The sequence below is a fragment of the Gavialis gangeticus genome, unplaced genomic scaffold (assembly GCF_001723915.1).
Source record: "Gavialis gangeticus isolate Ggan-Ray unplaced genomic scaffold, GavGan_comp1, whole genome shotgun sequence".
Classification (NCBI taxonomy): Eukaryota; Metazoa; Chordata; order Crocodylia; family Gavialidae; genus Gavialis; species Gavialis gangeticus.
The window spans coordinates 5,760,222-5,788,133 of NW_017728964.1; the positions used below are offsets into that span (position 1 = coordinate 5,760,222).

At 43.7% G+C, this 27,912-nt stretch overlaps 1 protein-coding gene across 1 annotated transcript; it reads left to right on the top strand.

The window, feature by feature from the left end:
- Positions 1 to 32: 32 nt before the first annotated feature.
- TEKT3 (tektin 3) lies at positions 33 to 27,912 on the top strand. Its single transcript, XM_019502365.1, has 8 exons — positions 33 to 121; positions 7,580 to 8,186; positions 9,228 to 9,311; positions 16,671 to 16,741; positions 17,057 to 17,200; positions 21,068 to 21,290; positions 22,828 to 22,982; positions 27,538 to 27,912. The coding sequence occupies exons 2-8, from the start codon at positions 7,608 to 7,610 to the stop codon at positions 27,752 to 27,754; spliced, it is 1,473 nt and encodes a 490-aa protein (XP_019357910.1). The 5' UTR covers positions 33 to 121; positions 7,580 to 7,607; the 3' UTR covers positions 27,755 to 27,912.

Genomic DNA, 27,912 nt, shown 5'->3' on the forward strand with positions numbered 1-27,912 from the left:
ACAATGAGGGAGGCGGGGACAGAAGGGGGAGGGGGGGTGGAGATGCTGCTCCTGAACAGAGTGAACAGCAGCCTGTGGATGCAGGAGGCTCCGTCCCTCCTCAGCACCAGCCTGCAGACAGGTGAGTGCCAGCACTTTGCAGCCAAGCAGAAGCCCCTACGGCCAGTGGCTGCCAGGGAGACACAGCCTCACAGGGGCCTGTGGGGAGGGAGCTCCTAGCAGGGGCTGCCAGGGACCCACAAACTTCAATGAATACACCAAGCACCCTGGCACCATGGGGGACAAAAATGCGGCTTCAGTGTCAGTGCTCATCACGATGACAGCAGAATGGGTCAGAAGGGGTTCACCTGTAGGAGGGATAATTAGGCTCCTCTCAGCCCCACAAGCTCTTCCTTTCCCCAGAACTAAAGATGTGTGTGTAAGGAGGGAGACAAAACAATACAGTAGCTTAATGCTGGGAGTGGACACTGGGTAAATTTGCCCCAACCCCAGATTTAAAAGCATGTGCCTGGAGGGCCGTGGGGTGCAGACACTCATTTGTAGAGGTGTAATCATTCAGGGTGTGGGCCATACATTTATGACCCTGGACTGAATCATATGACCCTCCCCCCGCAGTGCTGTGAAGGGCGTGGGAACATTATTTTTAATTGGATAGCCAGGTATATGAGTCTCGAATAATCACCTTCATCTCCCACAGCATTCTTCCCCCACTTGTGTGTGTCCATAGATTATTGTTTCCTGGTCTTCAAAACCCTGTTTCCCAGATATGTGTATAGTAGGGACAGGAAAATCCAGTAATGTATCTGGAGCAAGGACAAAAAGGAGTGCAATAGCTGAACTGTAATAGCAGGCACAAACAGGAATTTATTTGCAGTGGATCAATGAAGAAATTTTATCCCATAATTGCAAAAACTGCCAGCTTAATGTGCCACATTTTCAAAAGGGTTCACTAATTTTTGGTGCTTCACTTGCCAGCTGCCCAGTGTGAGTCATCTTGAGCCTGATCCTCCAGGGACACTGAGCACCTGCAACTACTGTTGATGGAGATGCATGTGCTCAGCACCTCTGGGTATCAGGACCTATGTGTCTCAGGCTGGGCACCCAGACACAAAGGCAGCCAAAATTAGCTAACATTTTAGAAAATATGTATCTCAAATATTTTTCCAGATCCAAGGAATGTATTTTTCCCCCTTCTCTCTATTTTTTCCTGCGGTTTGCATTAGCATTTGCTAAGCTACCTCCTGTTTATCATTGCTATTAATATTTTGCACTTCTCAAGCCCTATTCATCTGAGCATTCTCGCAGACGCTGGAAGTAGAAGATACCTATTCAGTCATCTAGTCCTCCTTCCAGACGTTGACAAACAAGTACAACATTAAATTTGCATCCACGAAACCTTCCAGGCCTGGGCGTGTGGCTTCTTGCTTCCTCTCTCAGTTCCGTGCTCTGATGTTTATTCATTTCTTGGCTGAGGAAATACCCTTTTCCATCACCTCTGTCTCACTTCCTCTGGTGTGAATAATCATTTTCAAAATTTTATTCCATAGCATTTACATTGTGAAATACTAAATGGTAGTAAACAATAATACCTTCTCTGCTAAAGCAAAGCTTGTTTGAGGACCTGAGATTTCTTACAAATGTTTATTATCCCCTGAGAAAGCATCTTTCCCTTCTCTTTTAATTTGGTCTGCATTTGTACATGATAAATTTATTATGGCATGTTATTTACCTTGCTCTGAAGCATCCAGGTGCTTTGCATGTCTCCCCTCTATTCACTTTTAGCTATTTCCGTGAGAAATCATCAAGGGTTACTGCCTTTGCCCCTGTGTAGAGACAGGTTTTCTTCCTTTGTTGCCAAGGTGATTAAAAACAAAGAAACCCTCCTTCCCTAGAGGTTTACAACTTAAATCAGTCTCATTCAGGTTATTTCTACACAGAGAAACTAATCAGCATGGCTATAGCAGAACGCTTGTACTGCTGCAATGGGGCTCCTATTCTGGAAAAAAGTAATGTTATTCAGGTGTAATTACTCTGGGATAAAATTGCTTTTCTTCTGGAGCACAGTGTCCACAGAGCAATTATACTAGTTTAGCTATAGCAGAATATTTATTCCATTATATCTATGCTGGTCCATCTCACTGTGTAGGCCAGTCCTCATTTGTGGCACACTGTTGAAACCAATTACTCTTTACGTGCTAGAGATGATCCTACTTCATCCCATGATAGGTCCATTTTTAGCATGTGTGTGAAAGAGTATAGTTTGTGCAGTAGGTTTAGATGTATGTACAGTTTTGTACGAGTAAGATTCATCTCGATGATAGGCATTATGTATAGGCAATATCATTTTAGTGACTAAGAAAATACATGGCACAGCTTTTCCCTTCTTCAGTCCTGATTTGGAAAACACTTAAATACGTGCTGAGGTTCATTCCTCTTCAGGAAAATACTTAAGTGCATGCTTGACTTGAAGTCAATGGGACTTAATCACCTGCTTCTAGGTAAGCACCATTGCACTTACAAACTGGATTTTTAAACCTAGTGCTTTAAGAATTGACACAACATTTGGTTGATTAATAGCAGCAAGGCTTTAACAACTACCAACAAGCTATAAAACTAAATGACAGGGGAAACAAGACTCTTTCTTAATATTCAATAAATGAGCTATTACAGTCCTTTTATTATTTTAGCTGCAAGAGATATTTACCCAAGCAGGCAGGAAGTGGTTCTTGTCTTTACAGCTTTCACAGACTGTGGGTCCTTCACTTGTGAGCTGGGTGCAGGATGGCTTCTTGATCTTCCTGGGAGTGCACACCTTGGTGGTAGTTGTGTTCTGCTTTTTATACTGTTTTAATTATATCGCTTCAAAGCACTTCTTCTTGATAGTTGGTTAACCAAGGTCCAAACAGAGCACACAAGGATGGAATTAATATATTAAAATTGTATCCTGTTTGTGTGTTTGTTTTGCTTTTGATCAGTGTGGAATCAAATGGGATGGGTATCGACTGAATGAGGTACCTTTTAGGAAGTTAATTACAAAACACTATCTTTTGGTAGTCATTTTAATAATGGAGCCTAATAATTAGCTGCATCAAATGGCTTGTGGAGATATTTGACAGACATTGAATGCCTGCTTTGAGAGAGATGCCTTGATTAAGGGAAGATGTTACAAGGTTCTTTGGGTACATGTGATGCCTTTTATTAGACCAAAGCAGGTCTGTTAAAGTGTAAATGAAGATCGTGAAGATCAGAGGCCACTGGATACAATAGGTGTGAGTTTCAGGCGAATACTCTGGTTTAGCATAATAAACATTTAGACATTTGTAAAACTTTAGACAGATGTTTGCTTTGGAAAATAGATGTTAATCAAAGCGGGAATGTGTTAACCAGGACGTATTTTACAGTCATGTTTTCAGTGCACTTTGGCTCCTCGGCTCTTACAGACTTTGCTTTGAAGCATCAGGTGTCCAGGTTGTAGTCCTATTGGTCTAGAACAGTGGTTCTCAAACTTTTTTTTTTGCAGACCACTTGAAAATTATTGAGGGTCTCGGCAAACCACTTAATAAACTTTTTTTTTGTTCTACAAATCAAAGCGCACAACGCATATTTTAATATCAGTAGTCTTACCTTACAAGTACAATAGTCTCAGTTGTTCCACAACCTTTCTGCGGACCACCTGAATGGAGCTCGTGGACCAGTGGTGGTCTGTAGACCACCGTTTGAGAACCTCTGGTCTAGGAAAAAGAAATCATCTAGTTCAGGGGTGAGCAAAACGCAGCCCAGGGGCCAGATGCGACCCGCGAGGCCATTCTATCTGGCCCGCGGGGCCCCTAAAAAATTTAGAAAATGAATATTTATCTGCCCTGGGCTGCCTGTCATGTGGCCCTCGATGGCTTGCCAAAACTCAGTAAGTGGCCCTCTGCCCAAAATAATTGCCCACCCCTGATCTAGTTGGTCTAATAAAAGATATCATCACCTCTACCATGAGTCCTGATTGCTTTGAAGTGGATATTTTAGTTCTTCTGTTTCTGTTAGTGACACTTAGCTCAGTTGAGATGTATATGTAGTTTGTAGTTTTCTCCCCAGGGCATTTGACTTTCTAGCTTGCTCTCTGAGTCATGCTATATACATGTAATGAGTGTGCTAGGCCTCTGCCAATAATTTTAACCATCACTTTTATTTTTTAGACTCGGGTGTGGTAGACGGTTAAGGACTGTTATCATGACTGTTATCATCTTCTGGCATGGGTCTGGTACTGGGTACCGCAAGCTCCACTTTCTCTGCACCTAATGGGTTGCAGCCATTAGCGGAGTTTGATTTTCTTTGTGGCAAACAACCCAGTTTTGCCCCAGTCACTGTCTTGCATTTTTGTGCAAGAGGCCTTGTTATTTTAATCTGGTATTTCATGTGTAGGCCCAGCCAAGCTCTCACAGTCATCAAGCACCATTCCCAATTAAGCATCTTTTCCAGAACTGAGGCCATAATTGTTTTATTACCATTATTATATTGTTAGCTTTTGAGGGCAGTAGCTGCCTTTTTGTTTTGTGTGTGTACAGTGACCAGGAGAAAGGAGTGCCAAAATGTGGTTGGTGCTCTGAAGCACTCTGGCAATAAAAATAATACATGACAATGTATTGCTGTTTTTATAAAATATGAATATTGGATCAACGTAATATTGTAGTTGCTTTACTTTTAAATTAAAAGGTACACTTATTTAAAAACATATTACTAGGCTTGTGCAAAGTGGCTAGTATTCACTTTGGATTCAGATTCTGCCGATCTGGGGGACAGTGATTCGATCTGGTGATTCAAATCACTGTCCTGATTCGATTCAGCTGAATCTGATTTGGAGATGCGGCAGTAGCCGAATCTCCAAATCACCCAGGCCACGCCCATCCCCCGCCTGCTCTCTCATCCTGGCAGCGGCTGCCCTGCCTGCCCCAGCTCCCGGCGCTTGGGAGAAAAAAAAGCCCTGACTCAGTGGGTGCTGCCGGGTGCGGGGGGGAGGGGCAATCCACGCTGCCCCCCCTTGCCCCACGCTGCATGGGGGGAATCTCCTCCGAATCCAATCACCACCCGAAGCTTCGCACAGCCCTACATTTTGCCTGTCTTGATCCCATGAGAAAGTAGGCTTTGTAAATGATATTGCACATCCTTTGACAGTTGACTATAAGGGCTGTTACAATTTCTCTAATGCATAATAAATTTCCTCATTTTACTAGCAATCTATTTTTGGAACCGTAAGAGAACTTCTTATTCTCACAACAGAGAACGCACCATCAATGCAGCATAATGTGTGCTTGTTAATGGATTATGCACATTATGCACAACCAAATATTTATGTTTGATTGCCCTGAGTATTATATTTCTGACACACAATTAGCTAATGACCTCAAAGCAGAAAAGAATAATAGCCCACACAGAAGAGTATGCAGTTACTTGAAGCAAAACTCTTCCTGTGTGGTCATTTGCTCCCGGGTGATGATGAGGATAACTTTACTCAAATTACTTTGAAAGTGCTATTATAGTTAAATACTTTTGTGAAAGGGCTGACACTAGGAGATATTTTTTCCAGTATATATACTCAGTCACTTTTATATGACTGTTTACCCAGTTACAAGTCAAAGCTGGGTGTTTGTTCTGTTCCACCTTGCCAACTTCATGTTTAGGGTCTGAAAATTAAGCTGTGTTCTTTCTGGCAGAACTGTCTCTTAGGCTTTAGTCTTCTAAACACTTACTTGGAGGGTTAAGTGTTGTTTTTAATGTTTGTGTTCACTGTCTATGTGACTGTGTATCCTCTGTCTCTAAAATTATACTTGAATTGTAACTGGGGCCAGCATTGTCTTGTTGCTCAGAGTTTGGACAGCATCTAGCACAATCAGGTTGTGGACCATGACTTGGGCTTCAAAGCACTACTGCAACACAAAGTAGTAGTAGTAACAACACCAACAACTGCAGCAACAACAAGAAGAGTAGTAGCAAGGACTCACTCACTGCTGGTGAAACAGAATAAAATGTTTCAAGGTACTTTGCATCATCACAGACCCTCACAAGAGGGGAGGGACTCCATACCAGCTATGAACTGACTGCCCAGAGGAGTTTTCCATCTATTGACTCCTCTGTGAAAGCCTTTGAAATATGAACTTGCATTTCTACCCAGAAGAACTTGTACAGTCTTTTCTCCAATGCCTGATGAAGGGTGTTTGTGCCCAAAAGCTTGCAATTAAAGACTTTTTTTTGCAAAAATCTTGTTGGTCTAATAAAAGATATCATCTCTATTATGAGGATAAAATGAAGCATTTGCTTCTGCACGTCTCTTAATTTTGCAATGTGGGTAATAGTAAGCACAGGAAGGTCATAGTGCCTTCAATTTTAAGCAGTTCAGTCAGGAGTTTTGCTAAAACAGTCATGGTACAGCCTGGCCCTTGTTTTGAACAGATTTGTGCAGCACAGAAGAGCAATTTGTACAAACACTTTTTAGTCATAATCATAAAAGAAATATGGAAATACAAACTAATAATTAAAGGATCACCCTGAAAAATATATTTATAGCATGTGTTAGCTAAACAGTAAAGGAAACCGGAAGGAGAGCATTTCATACATTCTTTGCATGCTCTGTACACAGATATAAATAAAAGAGAATGTAGCTGTAGGAACAGGGGAAGGTAACACAGTCTTAATAACCTACTCAACAGTTACAAGATCAGTGCATAGACTAGTCAGCCAAATGCCAGAGGCGTATTGCGCTCCTTCAGCACCTGGAGAAGGGGAAGATTATTCTGACCACTGGGAAGTGGGAGAGGGAAGAGGGAGAGAGGGAGTGGAGTCTTATCCATCCCAGCTCTCTGCATTTGGGCAGCAAACTGCTATTACTGTAGCTGCTGCTATAGCTGCCTGGATCTGGGCTGCTGCAGCTGGGGGACAGGCTTGTTGTGCACTGGCTGCAGCAGCCCTGTGGTATAAGCTCCTTGGAAACTGCCCTCGGTGCCCTGTTTGCTCCTTTCCTCCCTCCCCCCATCCAACACTAATAGACACAGGGTTCACATGCCATGGTAAGGACTTTCCAGGAGGTGCCATTCCACTCACCCCACTTAGCACCTCTGTCCAACCCAAGTATAGTATTGGGTGTAGGGCTAAGCCCACCTGTTTCCTATTGCTGGATAGTTCAAGGCTGCTCCTGCCACAGCAAAGACTCCAATAAGGTGCCCCTCAAAGTCGGTACCCAAGGCTGGTGCCTTGCTCACTCCCCATAGTTACACTATTGCCAGAAACAACAAAATATTGATGCAGAATCTGCAAAGTAACCTGGTGTGGGCAAAACAGAGCAGAATTCAGATATAAAATTTGTCATTCTCATTGGCAGCCATAATTTGCTACAGTTCAAGGCATGCCAAGAGGTCATAACTAGGTAGCTTGAATCTTTCTGCATTAAAATAGTTGGAATAATGTGAAATAGGGATTGCTTTTTACAGTTTTAAGCCTGTATTTTTGATGCATAAGTATGGTTTAGAAGATACATTATTACTTCTAAGCAAGCCTTGCCAAGAGACTGTTTATAGTTTTCTTATCTTTGTTTCTGCAGGACACGTAACTGAATAGTACTTTTCATCATGGAGTTTGTAGGTTCTACTTTAATGGCAACTTATGCCCATCCAAAACCAACACCTACTAACTTCCTACCAGCTATCAGCACCATGGCATCAAGCTATAAGAACCGCTTTCCCCACTACTCCTTAACCCATAGCCTGAGCCTGCCTTGGAGACCCAGCACATATTATAAAATAGCAGCCATCACTCCAACTTTGGCTCCATTCTCCCAAGGTTCCCAAGGGTTAACCCAAAGCAAGATGCTTCCTTTTGTTTCCAATAGAACAGCCCTTTTCACTAGGTATACCCCAGATGACTGGTACAAATCCAACCTGACCAATTACAAAGAGTCAGAGACTTCCCGGCACAGTGCTGAGAGGCTCAGAGTGGACACCTCCCGGATGATCCAAGACAGAGAGCAGCAAACCAGGAAAACCCAATCAGAAATTACCAAGAATCTGGGAGAACGAGTCAACGATATAATATTTTGGAAATCAGAACTCAACCATGAGATAGATGAGATGATTGGAGAAACAAATGCTCTTACAGACGTGAAGAAACGATTGGAAAGAGCTTTGGCTGAAACAGAAGGCCCTCTCCAGGTAAGTATCAGTTTCATGGATAAATGCTACAGCCTGTCAGTTCCCCATCTGCTGCTGTTCGGATATCTAATTAAGTTTCACTGCAACTCCGTTATGTCTCAAAAGTTTTTTATTAAGAAGCTGTTAGCTGAGTTGGAAGTAAATAAGCCTTTGCCACGTGATACATTTCCTATCCAGTACATGTTGAGCACATCGGAATAGTATTTACTTAACTAAATATTTTCTCATGTGCTAATCCAAAATCCTAGTTAAGGAAACAATTGCCAATATCTTGCTAGGCTCACATAGGGTCAAATTCATGCCCAGTATAGTTTCACCAAATTCACTTCGTGTCACACCAAGGGTATGTGTGCTTCTTTATGTTTTGATTGCTTTGATGTTATAAACTGATTGTTTCCTGTGGGCAAAATATTGGCCTGTAGCTTCTGTTTTGCTATGGTTCACATGTTTCAGAAGATGGCTATTTCCCACCTGTGACATGTTTTAGTTATACTCAAGGGAAGTTATGCATCACAAAGGAAAAATTCAGGATGTGGCGTATTTTAACAAAATTCAAGTGATATTTTCCATTAAGTGCAAAGACTACTGCTGTTGAGATGTCAGCTTCCATCTCTGAGCACTCCATGATGCCAGACTTCATTGCCCATTTGTTTAGTTTTCAAATAAACAGCCTGCTTCTGTCCCCGCTGCTTGGGAAGAGCTCCCCAAAATCATCTGCAAAACTAATGATCTTCCATCAAAAGCCTCCTCAAAAGCATTCTCTGTTTCTTTATGCTGATCCAGCTCTCTGTGTGTCTTCTTCTGCTGTATGTTTTTTTTATACTTAATCTGAAGGAGGGACTGTCTTTTACTTCTGTGTCTGTACAGTTCCCAGGACTGGGGGCTGGGTTTTTTACTAGGGTTATTACAAAGAATTGCTGTGTGCTGAACATCCATTTTTGAATAACACAAATGTTAAACTATTAGAATTCTAATTGTCTGGTGTAACTTTATTGTTCTTCCTATAGACTATAATCAACAGCTGTATTTATATACTGACAGGTAGCTGAAGAATGCTTACTTCACAGAGAGAAGAGGATGGGGATTGATCTAGTCCACGATGATGTGGAAAAACAGCTGTTAACGGTAAGTTTTGCTGAAGTTTATCTAGGAAAAAAGGCACTTAGCTACAAAGACAGGTCACTGCTGCTGACTTATACACCAATGTGTAGTAGCTTCCAACCATAACCAAGGTCATTATCATTTTTAATTATAATTACTAAGAGAGAAGAAATATTTGCTATGTAGTATCTTTTACTGAACAGACTATATAGTCGAGAAAAAAAATTAAACAAGATTTTAGATGCAAAATGCCTGTCCTCAGGTCTAGAAAAGAAACAAATACAGCCTAAGTTAAACAGTTGTCTTTAACTTGGTAGTCTTGTCAACTTTTCCCAACTATATAGTTGATCCAAAAAAAAATATCATCCTAAGAAATCCTTGACTCTCACACCATTCATAAAGGAAGGGGTTGTTATTTTCTGTAGAGTATAGCAAGGTTAGCAGAGGGAGCAGGTAAATTGTAAGGAGTCATAAAACCATTGCCTGTGTTTAGTTCATTGTTTTAGTACTTGACATTTTGTTCCTAAGCCCATCTTCTAAACGTTATGTGGTTTCCCTTGTGTACAAAGATTGCAAGGTCAAAGAGAGATTGGTTGTTCTGTGAAATTTTTGCCTACTTCTGATTGGGTGGTTCTGTAACTTCTTTTTTCTCTATAGGTTTACTGCACTCTTCCTTTTTTAAGTGCAGGGTTAAACAGAAGTAATTGTTCTGTCTGGTATGTGACTTAGGTTATATTTACTTCCTTCCTAACCTGAAGAAGGGCATCTGGTTCCCAAATTCTTGTCTAATATCTCTACCAACCATGCAGTAGGTCCAAGAAAATATATTACCAAACATATACTGGCTCCTTACACGTTCCCTGGAACACCACATCTACATCACTACAACACTACTATAATTACTAAGGTCCAGATTGTGCCTACAAGACCCAGGCATGCAGGAGACCCCCTCCATGCAGTTACCAGCTTTTCCATGTGACAGTGGTGATGCATAGGGGGTGTATGGGGGTGCCCGTGCACCCCCTGAGAGCACTGGTGCCCCCCCTGTCAGGCCACACTCCCTGTTTAGGTGACGGGCAGAGAGGCAGGTGGGATTGCTGGTGCCCTCCCCTGTGAGCACCGGCTAGAGAGTGGGGCTGCCAGCAAAAGCAGCCGTGCCACTTCTAGAAGTGGGTGAGGGACTTCTGGAAACAGCATGGCTGTTTTTTGGTGAGTGAGATTGGCCGCCGGGGGACCGCCCCCCTCAGTCAGTGCAATCAGCTGCCAGGGGACCTCCCCCCGACCGCTGACTGATGTCAGGGGGGCACATGCCCCCCCTGACTCAAGAGGTACCAGTCACCCATGCCATGTGGAATGTGGGGGGGCTCAGCTATATTTGCAGGACCATTCTCCCATTCTTCAGGCTCCTTGGTCAGGATTTACCCAGTGAAAGGGGATGAGGCCAGAGAACAATCAACTCTGTACACATTCCTGAAGAAAGAAAACTTAGCCTGAGGTCCATTTCCTGATGGAAAGCTACCGTTAAAAGGTCTCTTAGGAGCAGCCACTTCTAGGAGTAGTCCCTGGTAATAACACTTCTTTGTTACAGGTAGGGAAAGCTGGAGCACAGAGCCAGCCTAGAGGAATAGAGCCTTCATGTTTGTGATTGGATCAACCCCCCACTCCCACCCCCACCCCCACCCCACAGTCACAAACAGGAATTACGAATTAAGAAAAACCCTGATTTGTTGAAATCAAACAACTCTCACTGAATGCAGCGAGTGCTGTATTGGGCCATGTTTCTCTCTCTTTCTATACCACTGAGTGCTTCCTGTATTATACATATTCACAAAAATAATGAGTCACCAAGGAAAAATGTTGGATAAAAAGAAGTTTTAACTAAAAATCTGATGGAATCATTTGACAAAGCTTCTTTACGTAGGTCCCTGCCTGCTCATAGTATCACTAAGATTTTATTGAAGGCATTTAGGCAGTTGTTCAAGACCTTTTCCTTCAAATACAAGAGCAGATAATTCATTTATACCATAAGGAATGACAGTCTATCAGTCTGATAGAAAGGGCAGATGTGCTTGGTTCATAGTTTATGCCTTTCCAAATGACTTGGTCAGGTACCACCAACTGGTGTAAATAAAATGCTGCTCTGCCCTGCTTACCATCATTGCTCTAGGTCTGGTCACATATTAATTCCTTTTACTCCCCACTTTCCCCACTACTTGACAACTGTCTGAAACGTTCATCTTTGGGACTGAAATCTTCCCAGGTTTTGTCCCTACCTTAAAGTGAAATTTTTAAAAAGCTTGAGTGCTAGTTCCCCCACATTGGCTATGAAACATGTCAGTTTAACAGAAAATGCACAAGAGGGTAGTATAACATGAAGAGAAAAGTTATCTGTCACAGGAAATGTGGGTAATCTGTCTTTGGCAACACATATTCTACCACTGCTCCATGATAACTGCTGGTCAGTTGTCTGAGGTCAGCTCAGTAACCATCAAGTATAGGATTTTCAGAAAGAGTTGGCCTAACTTTACTCACATAGGGGAGGTTTGCTATTGACTTCAGAGGGAAGCCAATGGTGTTTGTTTTGAAAATCCCACAGAAGGATGAAATGTTCATTGCAGGGAAGTCAATGCGTTTTTTCATTGATTTTTAACAGAGAAAGGATTTCACCCTAAGGACTGAATCCAACTTCCATTATTAAAAATGTTAAGATTCACACTGACATCTGGCCTAGGCCCAGTGACTGAGAAGCCATTTCTATGCTATTCACAGTCCCTGCTGAGCCACTGAGAGCACAAATGCCAAGTATGTTCCCGTAGTGCATGCAGTAGTGAAATGCTGGCCAAGCCAATTGGTCATTTGTTCCTAAATATTTATCAACTTGTACAGGCACATACCATGCAGCTCAGTGGAATGACATATTATATCTGAGGAATTCTCTCATCCTAAGGAAACAATATATACCTAACTGAGAGAGAGTATTACTGAAAAGTTAATCACTGAGTTGCTGTGTCTCCCTTTCAGCATCCACTTTCTGCCACTGTATGACACAGGAGACTGGGCAAGATGGACCTGTGGTCTAGTTCACTAGATGGCAATCCTTATGTTCTTATGTCTTCTTGTAATATACTGAAATTGTGTAGCATCTTTTAAAATATTTAGTGAACCCCTTATTGGAACATATTTCCTCTAAGTTTCAGAGCTCTGCCAGAGCTAGGCCTTTTATGTTATGTGCAGGGAGCCAAGTTTTCCGTTTCCTGTGGCAACATGTGGAAAAGTGTGGATTTCCTCTTTTAAAGGAGGAAAACACAGATTTTCCCCTTTGAAGCAGGAAACTGCAGGTTTCTCCTTGCAGGCTGGAAGTGTTCCAGCCTATGAGGAGCTGCTTGGGGCTCAGGGGAGCGGTGAGAGGGTGGTTGAAGGTAGGGAGGACCACGTGCGTTTGTGCATGTGCACACACGTGGCCAGCAATACAGCCAGGCAGGGTAGTGGCAGTAGCCCCAGCAGCTGGACCTGCCAAGGACCTCCGTCGCCTTCCTGTGCTGAAGTTCTGTAAGTCCATGTGGGGCTGGCTGGGGTGGGCAGCATCTGGGGGTGGTGAGTTGGGAGTGAGGGGCACCAGCAGGGGTGGGGACCTGCAGGCTGGGAGTGAAGGGCACCAGGAGGGCTGGGGGGGCTGAGGGGTGGGTCTGTGGGTTGGGAGTGAGAGGCAACAGCATGGGCAGAACCAGGACACCAACATATAAGAGCTGCTCAGTGCCACAAAGTACCAGGGGCAGGACAGCCACAGCTGGACGTACCTGCTGAGCAAAGTAGTCAAGGGGAGCTCTGATTTTCCATGATTAAAAAACCCCCAAAATCAAATGCCAAACTATATAGGTATTTAGAATGTATTTTATTATAATGATTGAGGCACTGTTAGGCTTCCAAATTACTTTAAAACGGTATTGTTAAAACATTGTGCTCAACTGATACCTAGATGGATAGCTAGCTAGTGGTGTTTCATTTTAATTGTGGAAAAACATTGATTTTGGATTTTCAATCAGGGATTTTAGGATTTTTTAATCAGAATTTGGGATTTTTAAACAGAAAAATCCAGGATCCCTGGTTGTGTGCATTTGACAAACATGGCCCTTTGGACCCATTGTACCAGAAATTACTTTATATTTCTGTATCAAGAACTAATGACATAACGATTGGCAATGGATCCTAAACTGGGGATACAGTGCAGCACAATCACCACTTAGAATCATAGAAAAGTATAGCTCAGAAGGACCTCCAGAGGTCATCTAGTCCAATCCCATGCTGGAGGCAGGATTATCCTATCCAAACCATCCTATACAAATCCTTATCTAACCTATTAGTAAAACTACACAGTCAGCATTGACATACAACTGCAGGGCATAATGCCCTAACCTGCCACAGGTAAACCAGAGGAATAATGGTGGCCAATGTCCTGCTGCTGCAATGGTTGTGAAAATATGCTCAAGGGATCCACACCATCTGCTACAGAGGAAGGCAAAACCCCCTACAGTCTGGACCAATCTGGCCACGTGGTAAAATTCCTTTGTAACTGTGATATGGCTATCAGTCTGACCCTGAGTGGAGAAGCAAGACCATCTAACCAGGAACCTCTGGGTTTTTAGTCCCAGCAGGAATATTGGCAATCAAAATCCCCAGCTTTACCTGTGGCAAACGCCCATGCTTCCGAGGAAGACAATGAACCTCCTCCCAGCATGTGTGGTGACAGGAAGGGGGAAAATATTCTTCCTGGCCCCATGTAGCAACTAGCAAAGCCCAGAAGCATGGAAAATACCTATAGAAGAGCATAGGTACAGCTACTCCTAGATCATCCCTGACCAATACTTATCCAACCTCTTCTTGAAACCCTCTCATGAAAACAATTCCAGTTTGCCATCTATTCTATTGCCTCATTGCTTTAACAGTGAAGACATTTTTCCTGATATCCAATTTCAATCTACACATGAGGCCTTGTGAAACTGAAAAGGAAACTGCATCCCTTGGGACTGTGTGCAAATGGCTCATGTAAAGGATTTTTCTTCTCTTGAGTCAGGCCCATGAAAATTAGGACACTGGCTTCAAGGTCATGAGATTTTATTTTAAAAATTTTATGTTGTGTTCCTTTTAATTGGTCTTCTGTTTTGCTTTGTTTTGTTGGGGGGGGGTTGAGTGTGTTGGGTGCACTTGAGTCATATTTTCCAGTTTTTCTCTGCAACTGTGATGGCTCAAAACTTATATTCTATTTGAGAATTTAATCACATACCTTGGAGAGCTGGGGCTTCCACAAAATGCCATAGGACTCCAAATAAAACCCTGAGAGCTGATAATGCGGTACTCTTCTTCTGTCACGAGAGTTAAAGGCTTCATTATAGATCCAGAAAAATTTCTCTCAATCCCAAGCCAAAAAGTAATCCGGGTTAGTCCTATGGCTACAGTATATATGTCATTGGTATACATCTATGTAGATCCATTGATCAACATAGGACCTATATACATTTACATTGGATCATAATCTACTTTGGAATAGAACAGGAGTTCACATGGCCATCAGCGTGAACAGCACATTTGGCAATCCTGTGTTCAGGCAGTGAAAGTTGATGCTAATACCATTACGCTTGTTGTAGTGATGGATGTGTGACTTCAAAGAAAATACTTTTGTGATATCAGTCTATGAATAACCCTGTCACACTGTGGTATGTTCAGCTAGAAACATCAGAGAATGCTTCTTCTGTCATCATAGCACTAGCAATCCTTGTGATGTGTGGGTGTGGCACTTCATAACTGGCATGCATCTGAGTAAAGTAGTCTAGTAAAAACAAAATTAATTGTAGTGAGTTGGGCACAGTGGCTGCAAACAAGTTGTTTTCCACTAAATTACCACTGAATTCAAACTACATGATGGAGAGAATATTGTGACACCCCTTTTGAGGAGTTCATCTGGCATATACCAGTAGTAGGATTGGGAACCTCAAACCCTACAAACATATTGGCAGCTGGCGTATGCCACATTCTAGAGATATGACAGCTTGCAAAGTGTTATAGGCTGCTCAAATGGACAGCACCCATGCGTGTGTATGGTATGGTGCTTGTATCACTGTATGAGTGTGAACAAAGGCCTTTCAGATGGGGCAAGATTGTGCCCTGATAATCTGACCAGAATTGGGAGCAGTGAGTACATAGTAGGGCTGTGCAAAGCTTCGGTCCCTGATTTGATTTGGTGGCAGAATCTCTGAATCTGAATCAAATCAGAGGACCCTTGAATCTCTCTGAATCAAACCAGAACCCTCTGAATTGATTTGGAGAGATTCAGAAAAATTTGGCAATTTGGACATAGACACAGCTTTAAATGTTTTTTCTACATACCTCTAGGTAGCAGGCAACTCATCAATACTGTGATGGTGTGCCACATGGAGCGTCTCACAGAAGCATGGGGGGCTCCCCAGTGCACTTGGCAGCGGACCCAGAAGTGGACCAGAAGCACTTCCAGTCTACTTCCTTGTCCACTAGGGAGCGCGCTGGGCCCCCCTGCCTCAGCAACTGGTGCCTCTGGGTCCCCCTGCGTCTGATTGCCAAGCCGGGGGAGGGTTCTGGGGGGCTCCCCAGCACACTCCCTGGTAGACTTGGAAGTGGACTGGAAGCACATGGAGGCCTGCCCCCCCACTCCGGGGGGCGCTCCATCCATCGCAGCGTTCACAAGCCATGCTGGTACCATGAGGTATGTAGAAAAAACATTTAAGGCTGTGTCTATGTCCAAATCGCTGATTCTCTGAATCAGCATCAAATTTTCAGATTTAGATTCAGCCAAATCGAATCAGGGACAGCGATCCAAATCAACTAATTGAATCACTGTCCCTGATTCAGGCCAAATCCAAATCTGAATCGAATAGGGCCCACTTTGCACACCCCTAGTACATAGCTTCCCTCCTCAAGAAGTAGCCCAAGAGTGGAACTGTTCCTCCCTACTCTCAGCTTGCTCCAGGGATGTAGAAATGTGTTGCTACCTCCAATGTGTGGCTCACCTGCATTCCTATGACAAGTCAGTGCCAGAGTCAGGAATAGGACCTGCAATTTGTGGCAAGAAAGTACATTCTACTTCTCCTCTTCCTTCCCACACACATTGTGCTGGCTCTGCACTGGCCTGAGCGTTGCAGAGGAAAAGCCAAGCTCTTTCTACTCTGTGTCCATTCTCTATACACTTGCTTGGGACGTAGAGAGTAGCAGGTACCCAGCACCAACTTACTGCTGCTCAGTGCTCACCTAGACCCAGCACTTGGGCAGGAGTTTGAGGATGCTCTCATTGCAATGAGCGATGTCAGAATTAATAAGCACAGACTTTGATGGAATTCTGATTTTGTCATTACCCAGGAAGTTGACGTCATCAAATCATGTCAGGAGAGGATGAGGCGCCACCTGGATAAGGCGATAGCGCAGCTTGCGTAAGGAAGAACTTTGTCTCCACTACTCACAGTTGAATTGTATTTTAATTTCTGATGTAAACACCACAGTTACCCCCTCTTCTGAATGTAGCTTCAGGGGAGAGGAATGTCTTCCACATTGACAAGTTGTTTCAGCTATTTTGTTTAAATATGGTTTAGTTGCTGAACAAGTTGATGTAGGCCCCTGGGAAAATGTGATGCTTTTCATAAGGATTGCTGAGCTTAGTGGTAGGTGCATTTGAAATAGAGAGAGAGATGCAGCCTGCTATGCTTGATATTATGCATCCTCTAATAATTGTTTTCATCATCTCCCAGATCTGACAGGGCAGCCCAGCACGAGCTGGAGAAAGACCTGGCAGATAAGCAGACAGCTCACCGGATCGATGATAAGTGTCACCATTTAAGGAACACTTCTGATGGCATCAGTTATTACAGAGGAGTTGAGCGGGTGGATGCCACGTAAGTACCAGTATAACCTATGTATTATATGAGTTGTTCAGAAATTTCTCAGAGCCAAGGAGTCTGACAGAGGTCTGCTTCTTTCAGGATGAGTTTTCACTGGTCAGTGCTGTGCAACATGAAGGTTTGCAAAGCTCTGCTGAACTCATTGTCAGGAAAGGCTTCTGGTGTAGTCTGGATTTAAGTGCATCTGACTGACAAGGTTAGGAACTGGGATTGTGAGCAGCAGGAAACACATGAAGAGGAGGGAGGGAGAAAAAGAATGGATGGGCAAAGATCAAGCATAACTAAACTAAGACACTGCTTACATTGATACGAACACCCTATTCCTAATCAAATTAATGGGGTTCAGTGTTCAAATCCTTTTGGCAGCTTTGAAACTCTCAGCCATAACTTAAAAGTGAAAAAAATTGAATTCAACACCTGTTCAGTAGTTCTAGATGTATAATGTTGTTGTTAAGGTTCACATGTACTGTGTTATTCTGGCCATAACTACTTTTTTCCTCCAAAGAACTATGAAAATCACACCTGACTTATGTGGGGTCAGCCTATAATCAGACCTACTACAGTCTTGACTTTTATACCTGTAGTAGTTTTATGCTTGAAATAAACATGCCAAGTGAGCTTTTTTTTTTTTTTTGGCTTTTGAGTGGTATTTTTATTTCAATATTTTTAGTACAGTTAGCCTTTTGAGTCTTTTCCTTGATTGATTAATTCTCCTGTTGGGTTTTGTAAGGGGAATAGCAATTCAAGGTTTTTACCTGCAGTTATTGATTTATATTCAGGAAAAGCTCTTTTTCATTATATTGAACCTGAAAATATGGGGTTTGATTTATATGCAGAGTCAACTTATAAGTGGAACAATATGGTATTTTCTTAGATCAGTTGGTGTTTATCTGAAATCTATGAAACCTAAATTTGTTTACATAATGTTGGAGGCCTTGAACTTATGGGTAAACAGCCCTCTGTAGAGAGCATAAATGAAACAGGAATGAAATGAAAGAAGGAGCAGTGGTCTTGCCATACAGTTCTGTTGCTCATAGGAGACCAGAACCTCTTCAACCCTGTGGCTAGGGACAGATATTACACACAAACCAGTTTAAGCGATCAGAAACTAACAGAACAGATGTTTAGTGCACATAAACCAGTTTGAAAATGGCTGAAACCTGGTTGAATGTAGTATCAGACTTAACTGATTTGGGTTAAACTGGTTTATGCAATGTCTGTCCCAGACCCCTTACTAGTTTAAGTTAAACCAGACTCCCCCAGCATCCCAGTATGCTCTCTGGGCTGGGCTGGGCAGGGCTCTCTGTTCCACAGCAGGGCTGGCCCCTTCACTCTGCTTCATAACTGGAGCTTGGCAGAGACTGCTGGTGGGTGCCTAGCTTCCCCCTGCACCCCCTCTAGGGTCTGTGTGGAGCTGTGGGTGCTGATTCAATTCAGAGGAGATTTGGCCCGATTCGGCGGCCAAATCTCCAAAACCAAGTTGAATCAGGAGACGAATAAAAAGGTCTGAATCAATTCAAAGCTCTCCGAATCAGTTTGGAAAAGATTTGGAGAGCTTCGAAGATTTGGGCTGTCCCTGCTTGCTGCTGCAGGGAGCTGGACCCGGACTCCATGCTGGTAAGTAGGGGGTGGGGGAATAGGGGCTGGAGGAGGGTGGAGGGTACCATGGGGGACCCCTGCCAGACCCCATACCCTGCGTGCTCCCCCAGCCCCCCAGAGTGCCACCCGACCCCTGCCCACCCTCCAAGCCCCTCCCATGGCTGCCCCATCTGGCCCCAGCTCCCAACTCTATTAAAAAAAAAAAAGCCTCCACTCACTGGCTTCTGCCAGGCAGGGGGTGGGTGATCCCTGCTGCCCCCCACTGCACCACGCTGTGTGGGGGGCTCTGCCATGAGTCCCCTTCCCCTGCCTGGTTTCGCAGCCCCCACGATGGCTGCTCCACCCGGTCCAGCTCCCAGTTCTTAGAAAAAAAAAAAGCCCTACTCACCAGCTGCTGCAGCAGCTGTCAGGGCTTCTGGGGGCTCATGGCAGAGCCCCCCCCACCAGTGCAGGGCAGTGGGGGCCAGTGGGGGAGCTGGGGCCAGGCAGGGCAGTCATGGGTGGGCTGGGAGAGTGTGCTGGGGTGGGGGGCTCATGGCAGAGCTCCCTACACAGCATGGGGGAGCGGGGGGCAGCAGGGATGAACCCCCCCACCGCCTGGCAGCAGCCGGTGAATGGGTCTTTTTTTTTTTTAAAGAGCCAGGAGCTGGGTCTGGGAGAGCGGGTGGGGGATGGGGGCTCATGATGGAACCCACCACGCATTGTGGGGCAGTGGGGGGCAATGGGGATTGCTGCCCCACCTGGGGCTTTTTTTTTTTTTTTTTAAAGAGCAGGGAGCTGGGGCAGGCGGGCAGCCATTGGTGGGGCTGGGAGAGTGGGCAGGGGATGGAGCCTGTCTGACTTGGAGATTCAGCTGATTCAGCAGCGGCCGAATCTCTGAATCAGATTTAGCCAAATCAATTTGGGATAGTGATTCGAATCACCAAATTGAATCACTGTCCCCTGAATCGGCTGAATCTGAATCCAAAGCGAATACTAGCACAGGCCTACCCCACTCCCCTCCCCGTCCCCTCTACCTTACACAGACACCTGTAAACATACTGGCTATGGTCCGTGCTGTGGCAGATGGGACGAAAGCAAAATCAACAGGTAGCTGGTAATGTCCCTGTGTTGTTTTCTTAATGGGCTGATAAACACTGAGTTAGGAATGATAAACACTGTGTTATCAATTCCCTGCTGGGCAGGTCAGAATAGGAGGAACACCTCCCTAATCAGAGCATCCTGCTGAGGCCTGGCCATGCCCCTTTCAGCTCAGCATTGTAGATGGGAAGGGAGGGGGATGCTCTAGCACCCTCCTCCCACCTCCTCTCCCGACTTCTAGCCTGAGCCAATGCAGGCATGTGCCTGCATTTCTGGGATATCTTTGGAGTTACAAACTGATTCAGCCTAGCCAGGTTAGATTAACCTGCAAAGATTGAATCAATTCAGGCTCAGGCTTTTTGAATGTCTGTCCCTAGCCTGTATGAACAAATGGTGATATAAATCAGTACTTGGGTGAGTATCCTATAACTGGCAGAGGACTAGAGGAATGAACATGTTCACATAGGTATGTGCTTTTTATGGAATAGATTTCTTAAGAACTGATTCATTCTCTGAATTTTGGGTTCAAGAGAATTTGGAAGAAAAAGGGAATCATGAAGAAAAGGAATGAAGCTCAAAGTTAATAAAATTCACAGAGGGTAAAATGTGCGAAGGCTGGAAAATGGGTTTTAAATAGGATTTAAGTCCCTCATTGGCTTTATTCTGGCCTCTACAATAGGTGTGAATTTCATTCCAAATGTGAAAGAAGGATCAGGAAGAAAGGGAACTGAATATCAGACTGTATTCCATCTCACTTGTATGAAGTTGTTTTCACTGTTACTGAACAGAATAAATTAACTGTACGTTACCCTTCATCTTGAAATTTTGTGTCGCCTGGAGTATGCAAATAATCAATATATTTATAAATATGTGGTTTCACTAAAATCTTCAACATGACTAAAATGCTGGCTGGCCTGTGAGATGATCTGTTTTTTAGCCTGCATACAATTTCAGAATGGTCTTTAAAATATGTAATATTTCATATTTTTTAGGATGATAAAGATTAGCATTAGTTAATGAACTGCATTCCGGGCGTTTTCTTTTTTATGCAGTAGAGTTAGGGTAATGAATTTCTTGCAAGGATCATTTTAATCCAACTTCCTCCCTATTGGGATATATAATTTCCTGTAGTGGCCTTGACAGCATTGTGTTTATTGTATTCTTCTTGTTTTGTTTTGCTAGGATCTCTGTGCCAGAGTCCTGGGCCAAGTTTACAGATGATAATATTTTACGCTCACAGACTGAACGGACTGCCTCCTCCAAACTGAGGGATGATATTGAAAACTTGCTGGTTGTGACTGCAAATGAGATGTGGAACCAGTTTAACAGAGTGAATGTTGCCTTCACTAATCGCATTGCAGAGACAGCCGATGCCAAAAATAAGATTCAGGCCCACCTGGCTAAGGTAATCAGAACTTTCTGCCTTTTTTCTTAAGGTTGTTGCTTGGAAATTAGAGCTTCCCTGTGGGTTCTTTGGCTTCAAAGGAGAAGGACGTCAAAGTATATAGAAACATTTCACCAAAAAAAAGAAGTAGTTATTTATTTAGTGTCATTTTCTGACTGAATCTCAACATTTACAAAAAGAACTCATGGAAAAAATTAGAATTTGGAAATTTTCAACAAAACACACCCAACAATACCATTTTTATCTGACACCATATTTTGGTTTGCGTGCTATAACATAAAATCCAAGCTGCCTGGCTAACCATCATTCAAATCCCTACCAGGGAACTCTCCACCCGGTATCCGCGAACAGAAGCTGCTCGTGCCATCAGGCTTCTCTACTCTGCTTGCTCCGGCAGAGCTCCTTCTCTCTTGGCTGCTGGTTGAGAGAGAGAGAGCACTCGCAGCCTGCAGCCTGGGTCTCATAGCGGTCAGCCCGGCCCCTTCCGGTCAGCTGACTCACAAGGGGTGGGCCCTTAGCTCCTCCTGGTTGCCCCTAGCAACCAGCACCTGAGCCCTTGCTGCTGCTTTTCAGGTAGCAGGCACCTTAGTGCCCCGCTACAAGTACATTTCTTTTTTCTTGCTGACAAAGAGGTAGCCATAACTAGGGGATCTAGCCCATATTCAACTCACTGACTTTGGTGACAGGACTCCTTTCATATTTACTCCACTGGATATCATGATTGCCCCCATTGACCATACCATCACCTGCCTCCCCGTACTGTGGTTTGCCCCTTGAGATGCAAAGAATTAAGCTATGCTGACAGGTGTATTTTATACTATGCTTTTCTAATCAAGGCTGTTCTTATCCCTAGAATGACCCTCTAAACATACAAGTAAAAATTCCAGTATATTCTATTAGAAACTTTTATAGCCTCATGGTTTTTACTGGTCCTTGCTGGTTTCTCTTGCTGGACAGATCATCCCTGAATCTGGTATCCAAGGGAGCCAAAATCCAATAGATCTATTCTTTACTGCAAAACCTAGTTTCAGTTGGTAGCTACACCAAGGAGGGCAGACAGAAGAACTGGAAGCTGTGTTCTTCTCTAAAGATAAATTTGAGAAAAGACCCTTACTCCTGGGTTTCTGCTCCTGAATTTGCAAGAGTTCCGGATTTCTATGTGAGCACAGTCCTGCTTCCATTCAAGTCTCAACAGGATAGCCGTAGACATCATTAAGCATTGGAGTGGGCCCAATATCAATGCTACCTTTAGAAAATGAACTGTACAGACAAGCTGTTTACTTCTCTTTCTCCTTTGTTAGCATAGCGCAAAACACAACCCTGGCAACCAGCTATGACCTAAAATTCAAAGGTTCTACAACATATAACATTGGCAGCTTCTTGAATTCAGGATTTCCTGCAGACTGATAGAGGATTGAGGGGGAATGGAGAGAGAGAGAGAGAGAGAGAGAGAGAGAGAGAGAGCGAGAGAGTGTGTGTGTGTGTGTGTGTGTAGTTTAAATAGCAGAATTCATTTGTGCATATTTTTAAATGTCAGACTCTACAGGAAATCTTCCAGACTGAGATGACCATAGAAGCCATTAGAAAAGCCATTAGGGACAAAGGACCTCCCCTAAAGGTAGCCCACACACGGTTGGATGAGCGCACACGGAGACCTAATGTGGAGCTGTGCCGGGATTCTGCCCAATTACGGTAAGACGGGCACATAGAGGCGCCATCTGATATAAAGAAATGTGAGTGTGCATGACTGATGTTAGAAGCAACCTCCCATTCCATGGCTGTTTCATGCCAGTAGAAAATGGTAGTTTTGCAACATGACACGCATAGGTGAATAAGAATCAATTTATAATAATCTTAAATGCGCTCATGGATTCATCCCAGGCTTCAGGTAGTGTTGTGATAATTTTATACAAACGATTTTCTCCAACAAAGGGGGCCCTGAATGGCTTCCTTCCTTACAGGAGAGATACAGAAAAGAGTTCAAAACTGTCATGCCATGATTTTTATCTTTACAGTGTGAACCGGTTACAGCTCAATCCTGCAAAGCAGCTGAATTTCTTTTATGGGGTAAAAACAATCCTTAATTCCTCCTGATGTCAGCAGGAGTTGAAGGCACTCAGTGCCTTGTGAGACCAAGCCTTTAGTATCCCAGTCTTGCAAGTGTTTTGTGTGTTTCTGTTTGGTAACTACTGTTCCTCTTTCAAAGGTGCCAGATATCTAGAATAGAACTGAGGTGGTCATGTACATTCACTAATCTTTGCAGTCTGGCTCCAAAGATTCAGCGGCTTCTTGGCTCCCACAGCCCAGCAACTAATAGAAACCTAGTGGGGGAACCTAATGAAGTCAATGGAAATTTTACCACTGGCATCAGTCAGGCAGACTATCACCCTTGTTCTTATTTCTGTTGCTTTCTAATATAGCTGACTAGGACAGTGAAGAAACACCCCCATGCCATTGGCAACTGAAGCTCTCCAGACTACATTATATTCAATGTATTTGAAGTCTACTGAATGTCTCCAATGGAGTTATTCAAAGAGGGCCCAGCCAGCTCTGTACAACGGAGAAGATAAAGAAAGTTGCTCTTCCTCAGATGAGCCTTTTGGAGTTGGGTGGTAGGGCTGTGCGAAATTTCGCTGGCTGTTTTGTTTCGACACTGTTTTGACTGATTTCAAGCTCAAAACAGGGAAATCGAATGGAAATGAAAGGCTTCAAAACAGCCTCAATACAAAATAAGGCTAGTTAAAATGTTTCAAAAGTTTCAAAACGTTTCGAGTTTTGAAGCAGCCAGCACTAAGTTCCCCTACCCAGCGCTAGATCGGGCTCGGGACAGACACTCAGCCCATCTAGGGCTGGGGAAAGGAACTCAGGCCAATGTTTCGAGTTACGAAGCAGCCAGCAGCCAGGTGGTGGGAGACGGGGGAGAAGCAGGGCTGTGCTCCCAGTGGCTCCGCAGTCCCACGTGGCTCAGCCAGGAGTGCAGCCCGGGCTCTCCCTGCCTCCCACTGCCGGGCTGCGGGAAGCTAATCACAGTGCAGGGGAAGGGAACTGAGCCCGGGCTGAGTTTCTTTCCCCAGCCCAGTCGTAGGGCTGGGGAGGGGAACTGAGCTCAGTTCCCTTCCCCAGCTTCCCAGTCCCAGGCGGCAGCACCTGGCTTCCCTCCCTCATCTGGCAGGCAGATCGGAGGCCCACAGCCCCGGGAGGACTGGCGTAGCCCCTGCAGCCCTCCCGGATTTGCGGGCTCCCATCTGCCTGCTGGATGAGAGCGGCTGTTTCGAGCTTCCCCATTGTAGCGTATGGGTGAAACGTTGAAACAGCGTTGAAACAGTGTCATTGTTTTGACAAAGCGAAGCGGAACAGCAGCTTCAAACTGAAGTGAAATTTGAAATGAAATGCTGTTCTGTTGAAACCTCGAAACTCAAGTCGAAGTGGAACGGTGCCGTTTTGCACAGGCCTATTGGGTGGGGAGAAGGTAGGGCAGTTGTCAGGGCGGGAGTCACCAACCTGTGCTCCATTCTTTTGGGTGGGCATGGCACCGCATGCTTTTCTTCTATGGTGGTCCTTGCTGGTGGCTGCTCCGGCCCTAAAGCACTGTACTTCTCCATGTGACTCTGCCCTCCTACTAGGTCACACAGACTTGAAAGCCTTGGGGAGTATCAAGTACTTCAGCCAAAAGAATGGGAAACAGAGAAAGACTTCTGTGGCCTGCAAGATGGATCAATCAGGGATGGCACGTGGGTAGAGAATCAGTCCCTCAAGCTATTAGAGGCAGCCTCAGCATCTATTCTCTGTGGAGGAAAATGACATAAATTCCCATGACAGCTGGACAAAAATTTGGAGAGGAGTGAGAGGGAGACTGAAATATGCAGATTGAGTTTATGAAAGTTTTAGTAAGAAAAATGAATGGAAAAAAACCTAGAAAATGTTGAAACATTTCAACATGGCATTTCTTGTTTAAAAGATCATGTAACCTAAAAAGGACAAAAGGATATAATGTTCAAATAACCACAAAACGAAGCATTTTAATTTATTTCTATTTCAACAAAATATTTCAGGTTAACCAAAGCACATTCTTTTTTTTTCCAGCTTTTTTTATTTTGCTGGAATAGTGCAGCATTTCCTGTCCCAAAAATAATTTTTTCTTTTTTTTCTTTGGTTTGGCCCCTCATCTAAAAATTGGTTTTCACCCTACTGTATCCCCGGCTGAGTCCCAAGGTTCAAAAGAAAGAAAAGAGAGCTGGCTGGTCTTCCCCCAAGGGCTCAAGGGGTGGAGCGCTCAAGTCCTTCTCATATAAGTATCCTTGTACAAGTCCTTGTGCAGGGTTAGAGGTTGGGGGTGGCAGTTTCTAGCTCTTCTTGTTCTTGAATACACTTCTGGCTGGACTGGGATCCTCTGCTATAAGGTCACGTGTCAGGCATGACAAGTCTCGGAGGTGCAGTGGGCTGGGCTGATTGCGGCCACAGGAATTCTCTAATGTTTCTTGACTCAGGAGGGAATCTGCCACATCACAACGCTGCTTCATCCATCCAGAGTTCTGCTATGGCAAGATCCTTCTGCATTGGTGGCTCTTTATGTAATAATTGTGTTTATACTTCTCCACGGCCATTCACATAAGCCTCAAAATCAGCTCCAGTTGTTTCAATGGAAACCTTTTTAAATCCTCAGTCTTTGTTTTTAAAAAAAAAAAAAATGTGAGTGCAGTGAAGGCTGCAGATGTTGCATTAATCACATTCTCCTCCAAAGAGAAGGCACAAGTGGGATGATATCTGGGAGAAGCAAAGATTGCTCAAGATACAGCAGACCTAGACGTTGGTGTTTCTTCCAGCAGATGTTTTCCTGTTATTCCACACAAGTTGTTCTGACTGATGCGGATTGATTTGAAAGGGGCACAATTTCAAAACTGCTGTTCGACTGCTGATCCCACCAAGAAATCTTTACGTACACTGCTATGAAAATGCCCTGGTACATTTTGGTGGCTGGTGGTGTAACTTCCCACCTACATTGTCAAAGAGCAGGAATAATTATTTCTTTTAGTTTATACCCATGTGCACGTGAGAGAGTCCTGTGTACACATGCAGAAATTAAATGGACAAAACATTGCAAATAATTGTAATTATCTGAAGTTCTCTTTAGCCTCAAGGAGGACAGTTAGATGATGGCATCCAAGAAGAGGCACAGCTCACCATTGTATTGGAGCTGCTTTCTCCCCAACAGCCTTTCTCCTGTCATCACAGCTGTCCTGGCTCTCCCTTTGCTAACATAAGTAGAGCACCGTTCCTTCTCATTAGGAAATATTATAATATTCAATTATAATAATCATAATATTCAAGTAGGCAGCCAGTTGGATTCAGCCACATGTTTCCTGACTATGTTTCTTTGGTACTTACCCAGACCTTGTCACGGTAGTATCTGGACACCTCATAATATTTTATGTATATGAGGTCAAGTAAGGTAAATATCCATATCATCTATTCTGAAGATGGGGAATTAAGGCAAAGATTGACAGAGGTACTGAGAATCCTAACTCCCTTTGAAATCAATAGAAGTTACCTTCAAAGTTAGGTCTTTGAGGATCAGGGCCCAAGTAATTTGCTCAGAATCACACACCATGTCTGTGGTAGGCCAGGGAACTGACTCTGTGCCTCTCAGATCTTAGGCCTTTATACTAACCATGGGAACATCTTTTGTACCACTTTACAGCTTGTACCTCAAAGCCCAGTACCTCACCCCACTCTCTTGAGAGGGCTGCTCAGAGGGTCAACATAAAGTTCTTCAAAAACAATTTTAAGCTCTGTTTATGAATTGTATATACTGTAAAAGTTCTTCACATGCAACAATTTTCTGAGCACCCTAAAGTTTTTGTTCTGCCTTACTTTGTTTTCTTCTCTTAATTTTTCAAATATTCTGGGTTTTATCCTTTATGTGTCTGTGTGTGTACGTACAAAGAGGAACCCAGAAAAAGCAAAACAGAAAGATAAAATGAGAACAGGAAACTACAACTTTCCATAATTTCTCTAAGCAGTGATCAGCTGTTTCCATGAATCAGTAGTTTCAGAGCGACATGCTTACCTCCTCATTGAAGTCGATGATAGTTTTGCCACTGAATTGCACAGGAGCCAGGTTCCAGCTCTAAGTCAGAAATATTTGTGCGTCAGCAAGGAGCCTGTAAAATAATGCTGCACCAGAAAAGCGTTGAGTAATAGGAACAGCATAGAATCTACTCACTGTGGGTTTGTTGCTCTTTTCTAGACTTGTTAATGAGGTCCATGAAATTGATGACACAATCCAGAGCCTTCAGCAGAGGTTGAGAGATGCAGAGGATACCTTGCAGATGTTGGTCCACACTAAATCTAACCTGGAGCATGACCTGGCTGTCAAAGCTAACTCCCTCTTCATTGATCAGGAGAAATGTATGGGGATGCGTAAGACCTTCCCTAATACCCTCAGGTTGGTGGGTTACACATAGACAGATACAATTCTGGAGATGTTTCTTCACTGGTTCATAAAAACTTGCTGTGGGGGAGGTTCTCTCTATTGCACTAAAATATTTAAAAAATCTGTGGTTATATTTTCACTTACTAATGCACTCTCTAAATAGTAATTAAAAGATCATTTACTCTTTTA

Bases quoted from the DNA above. Each gene is read 5' to 3' on its own strand.
- TEKT3 (XM_019502365.1), top strand. From the start codon at position 7,608: ATGGAGTTTGTAGGTTCTACTTTAATGGCAACTTATGCCCATCCAAAA. The intron at 8,187-9,227 runs GTAAGTATCAGT...ATATACTGACAG, and splicing joins AAACAGAAGGCCCTCTCCAG to GTAGCTGAAGAATGCTTACT. The intron at 17,201-21,067 runs GTAAGTACCAGT...TTGTTTTGCTAG, and splicing joins GTTGAGCGGGTGGATGCCAC to GATCTCTGTGCCAGAGTCCT.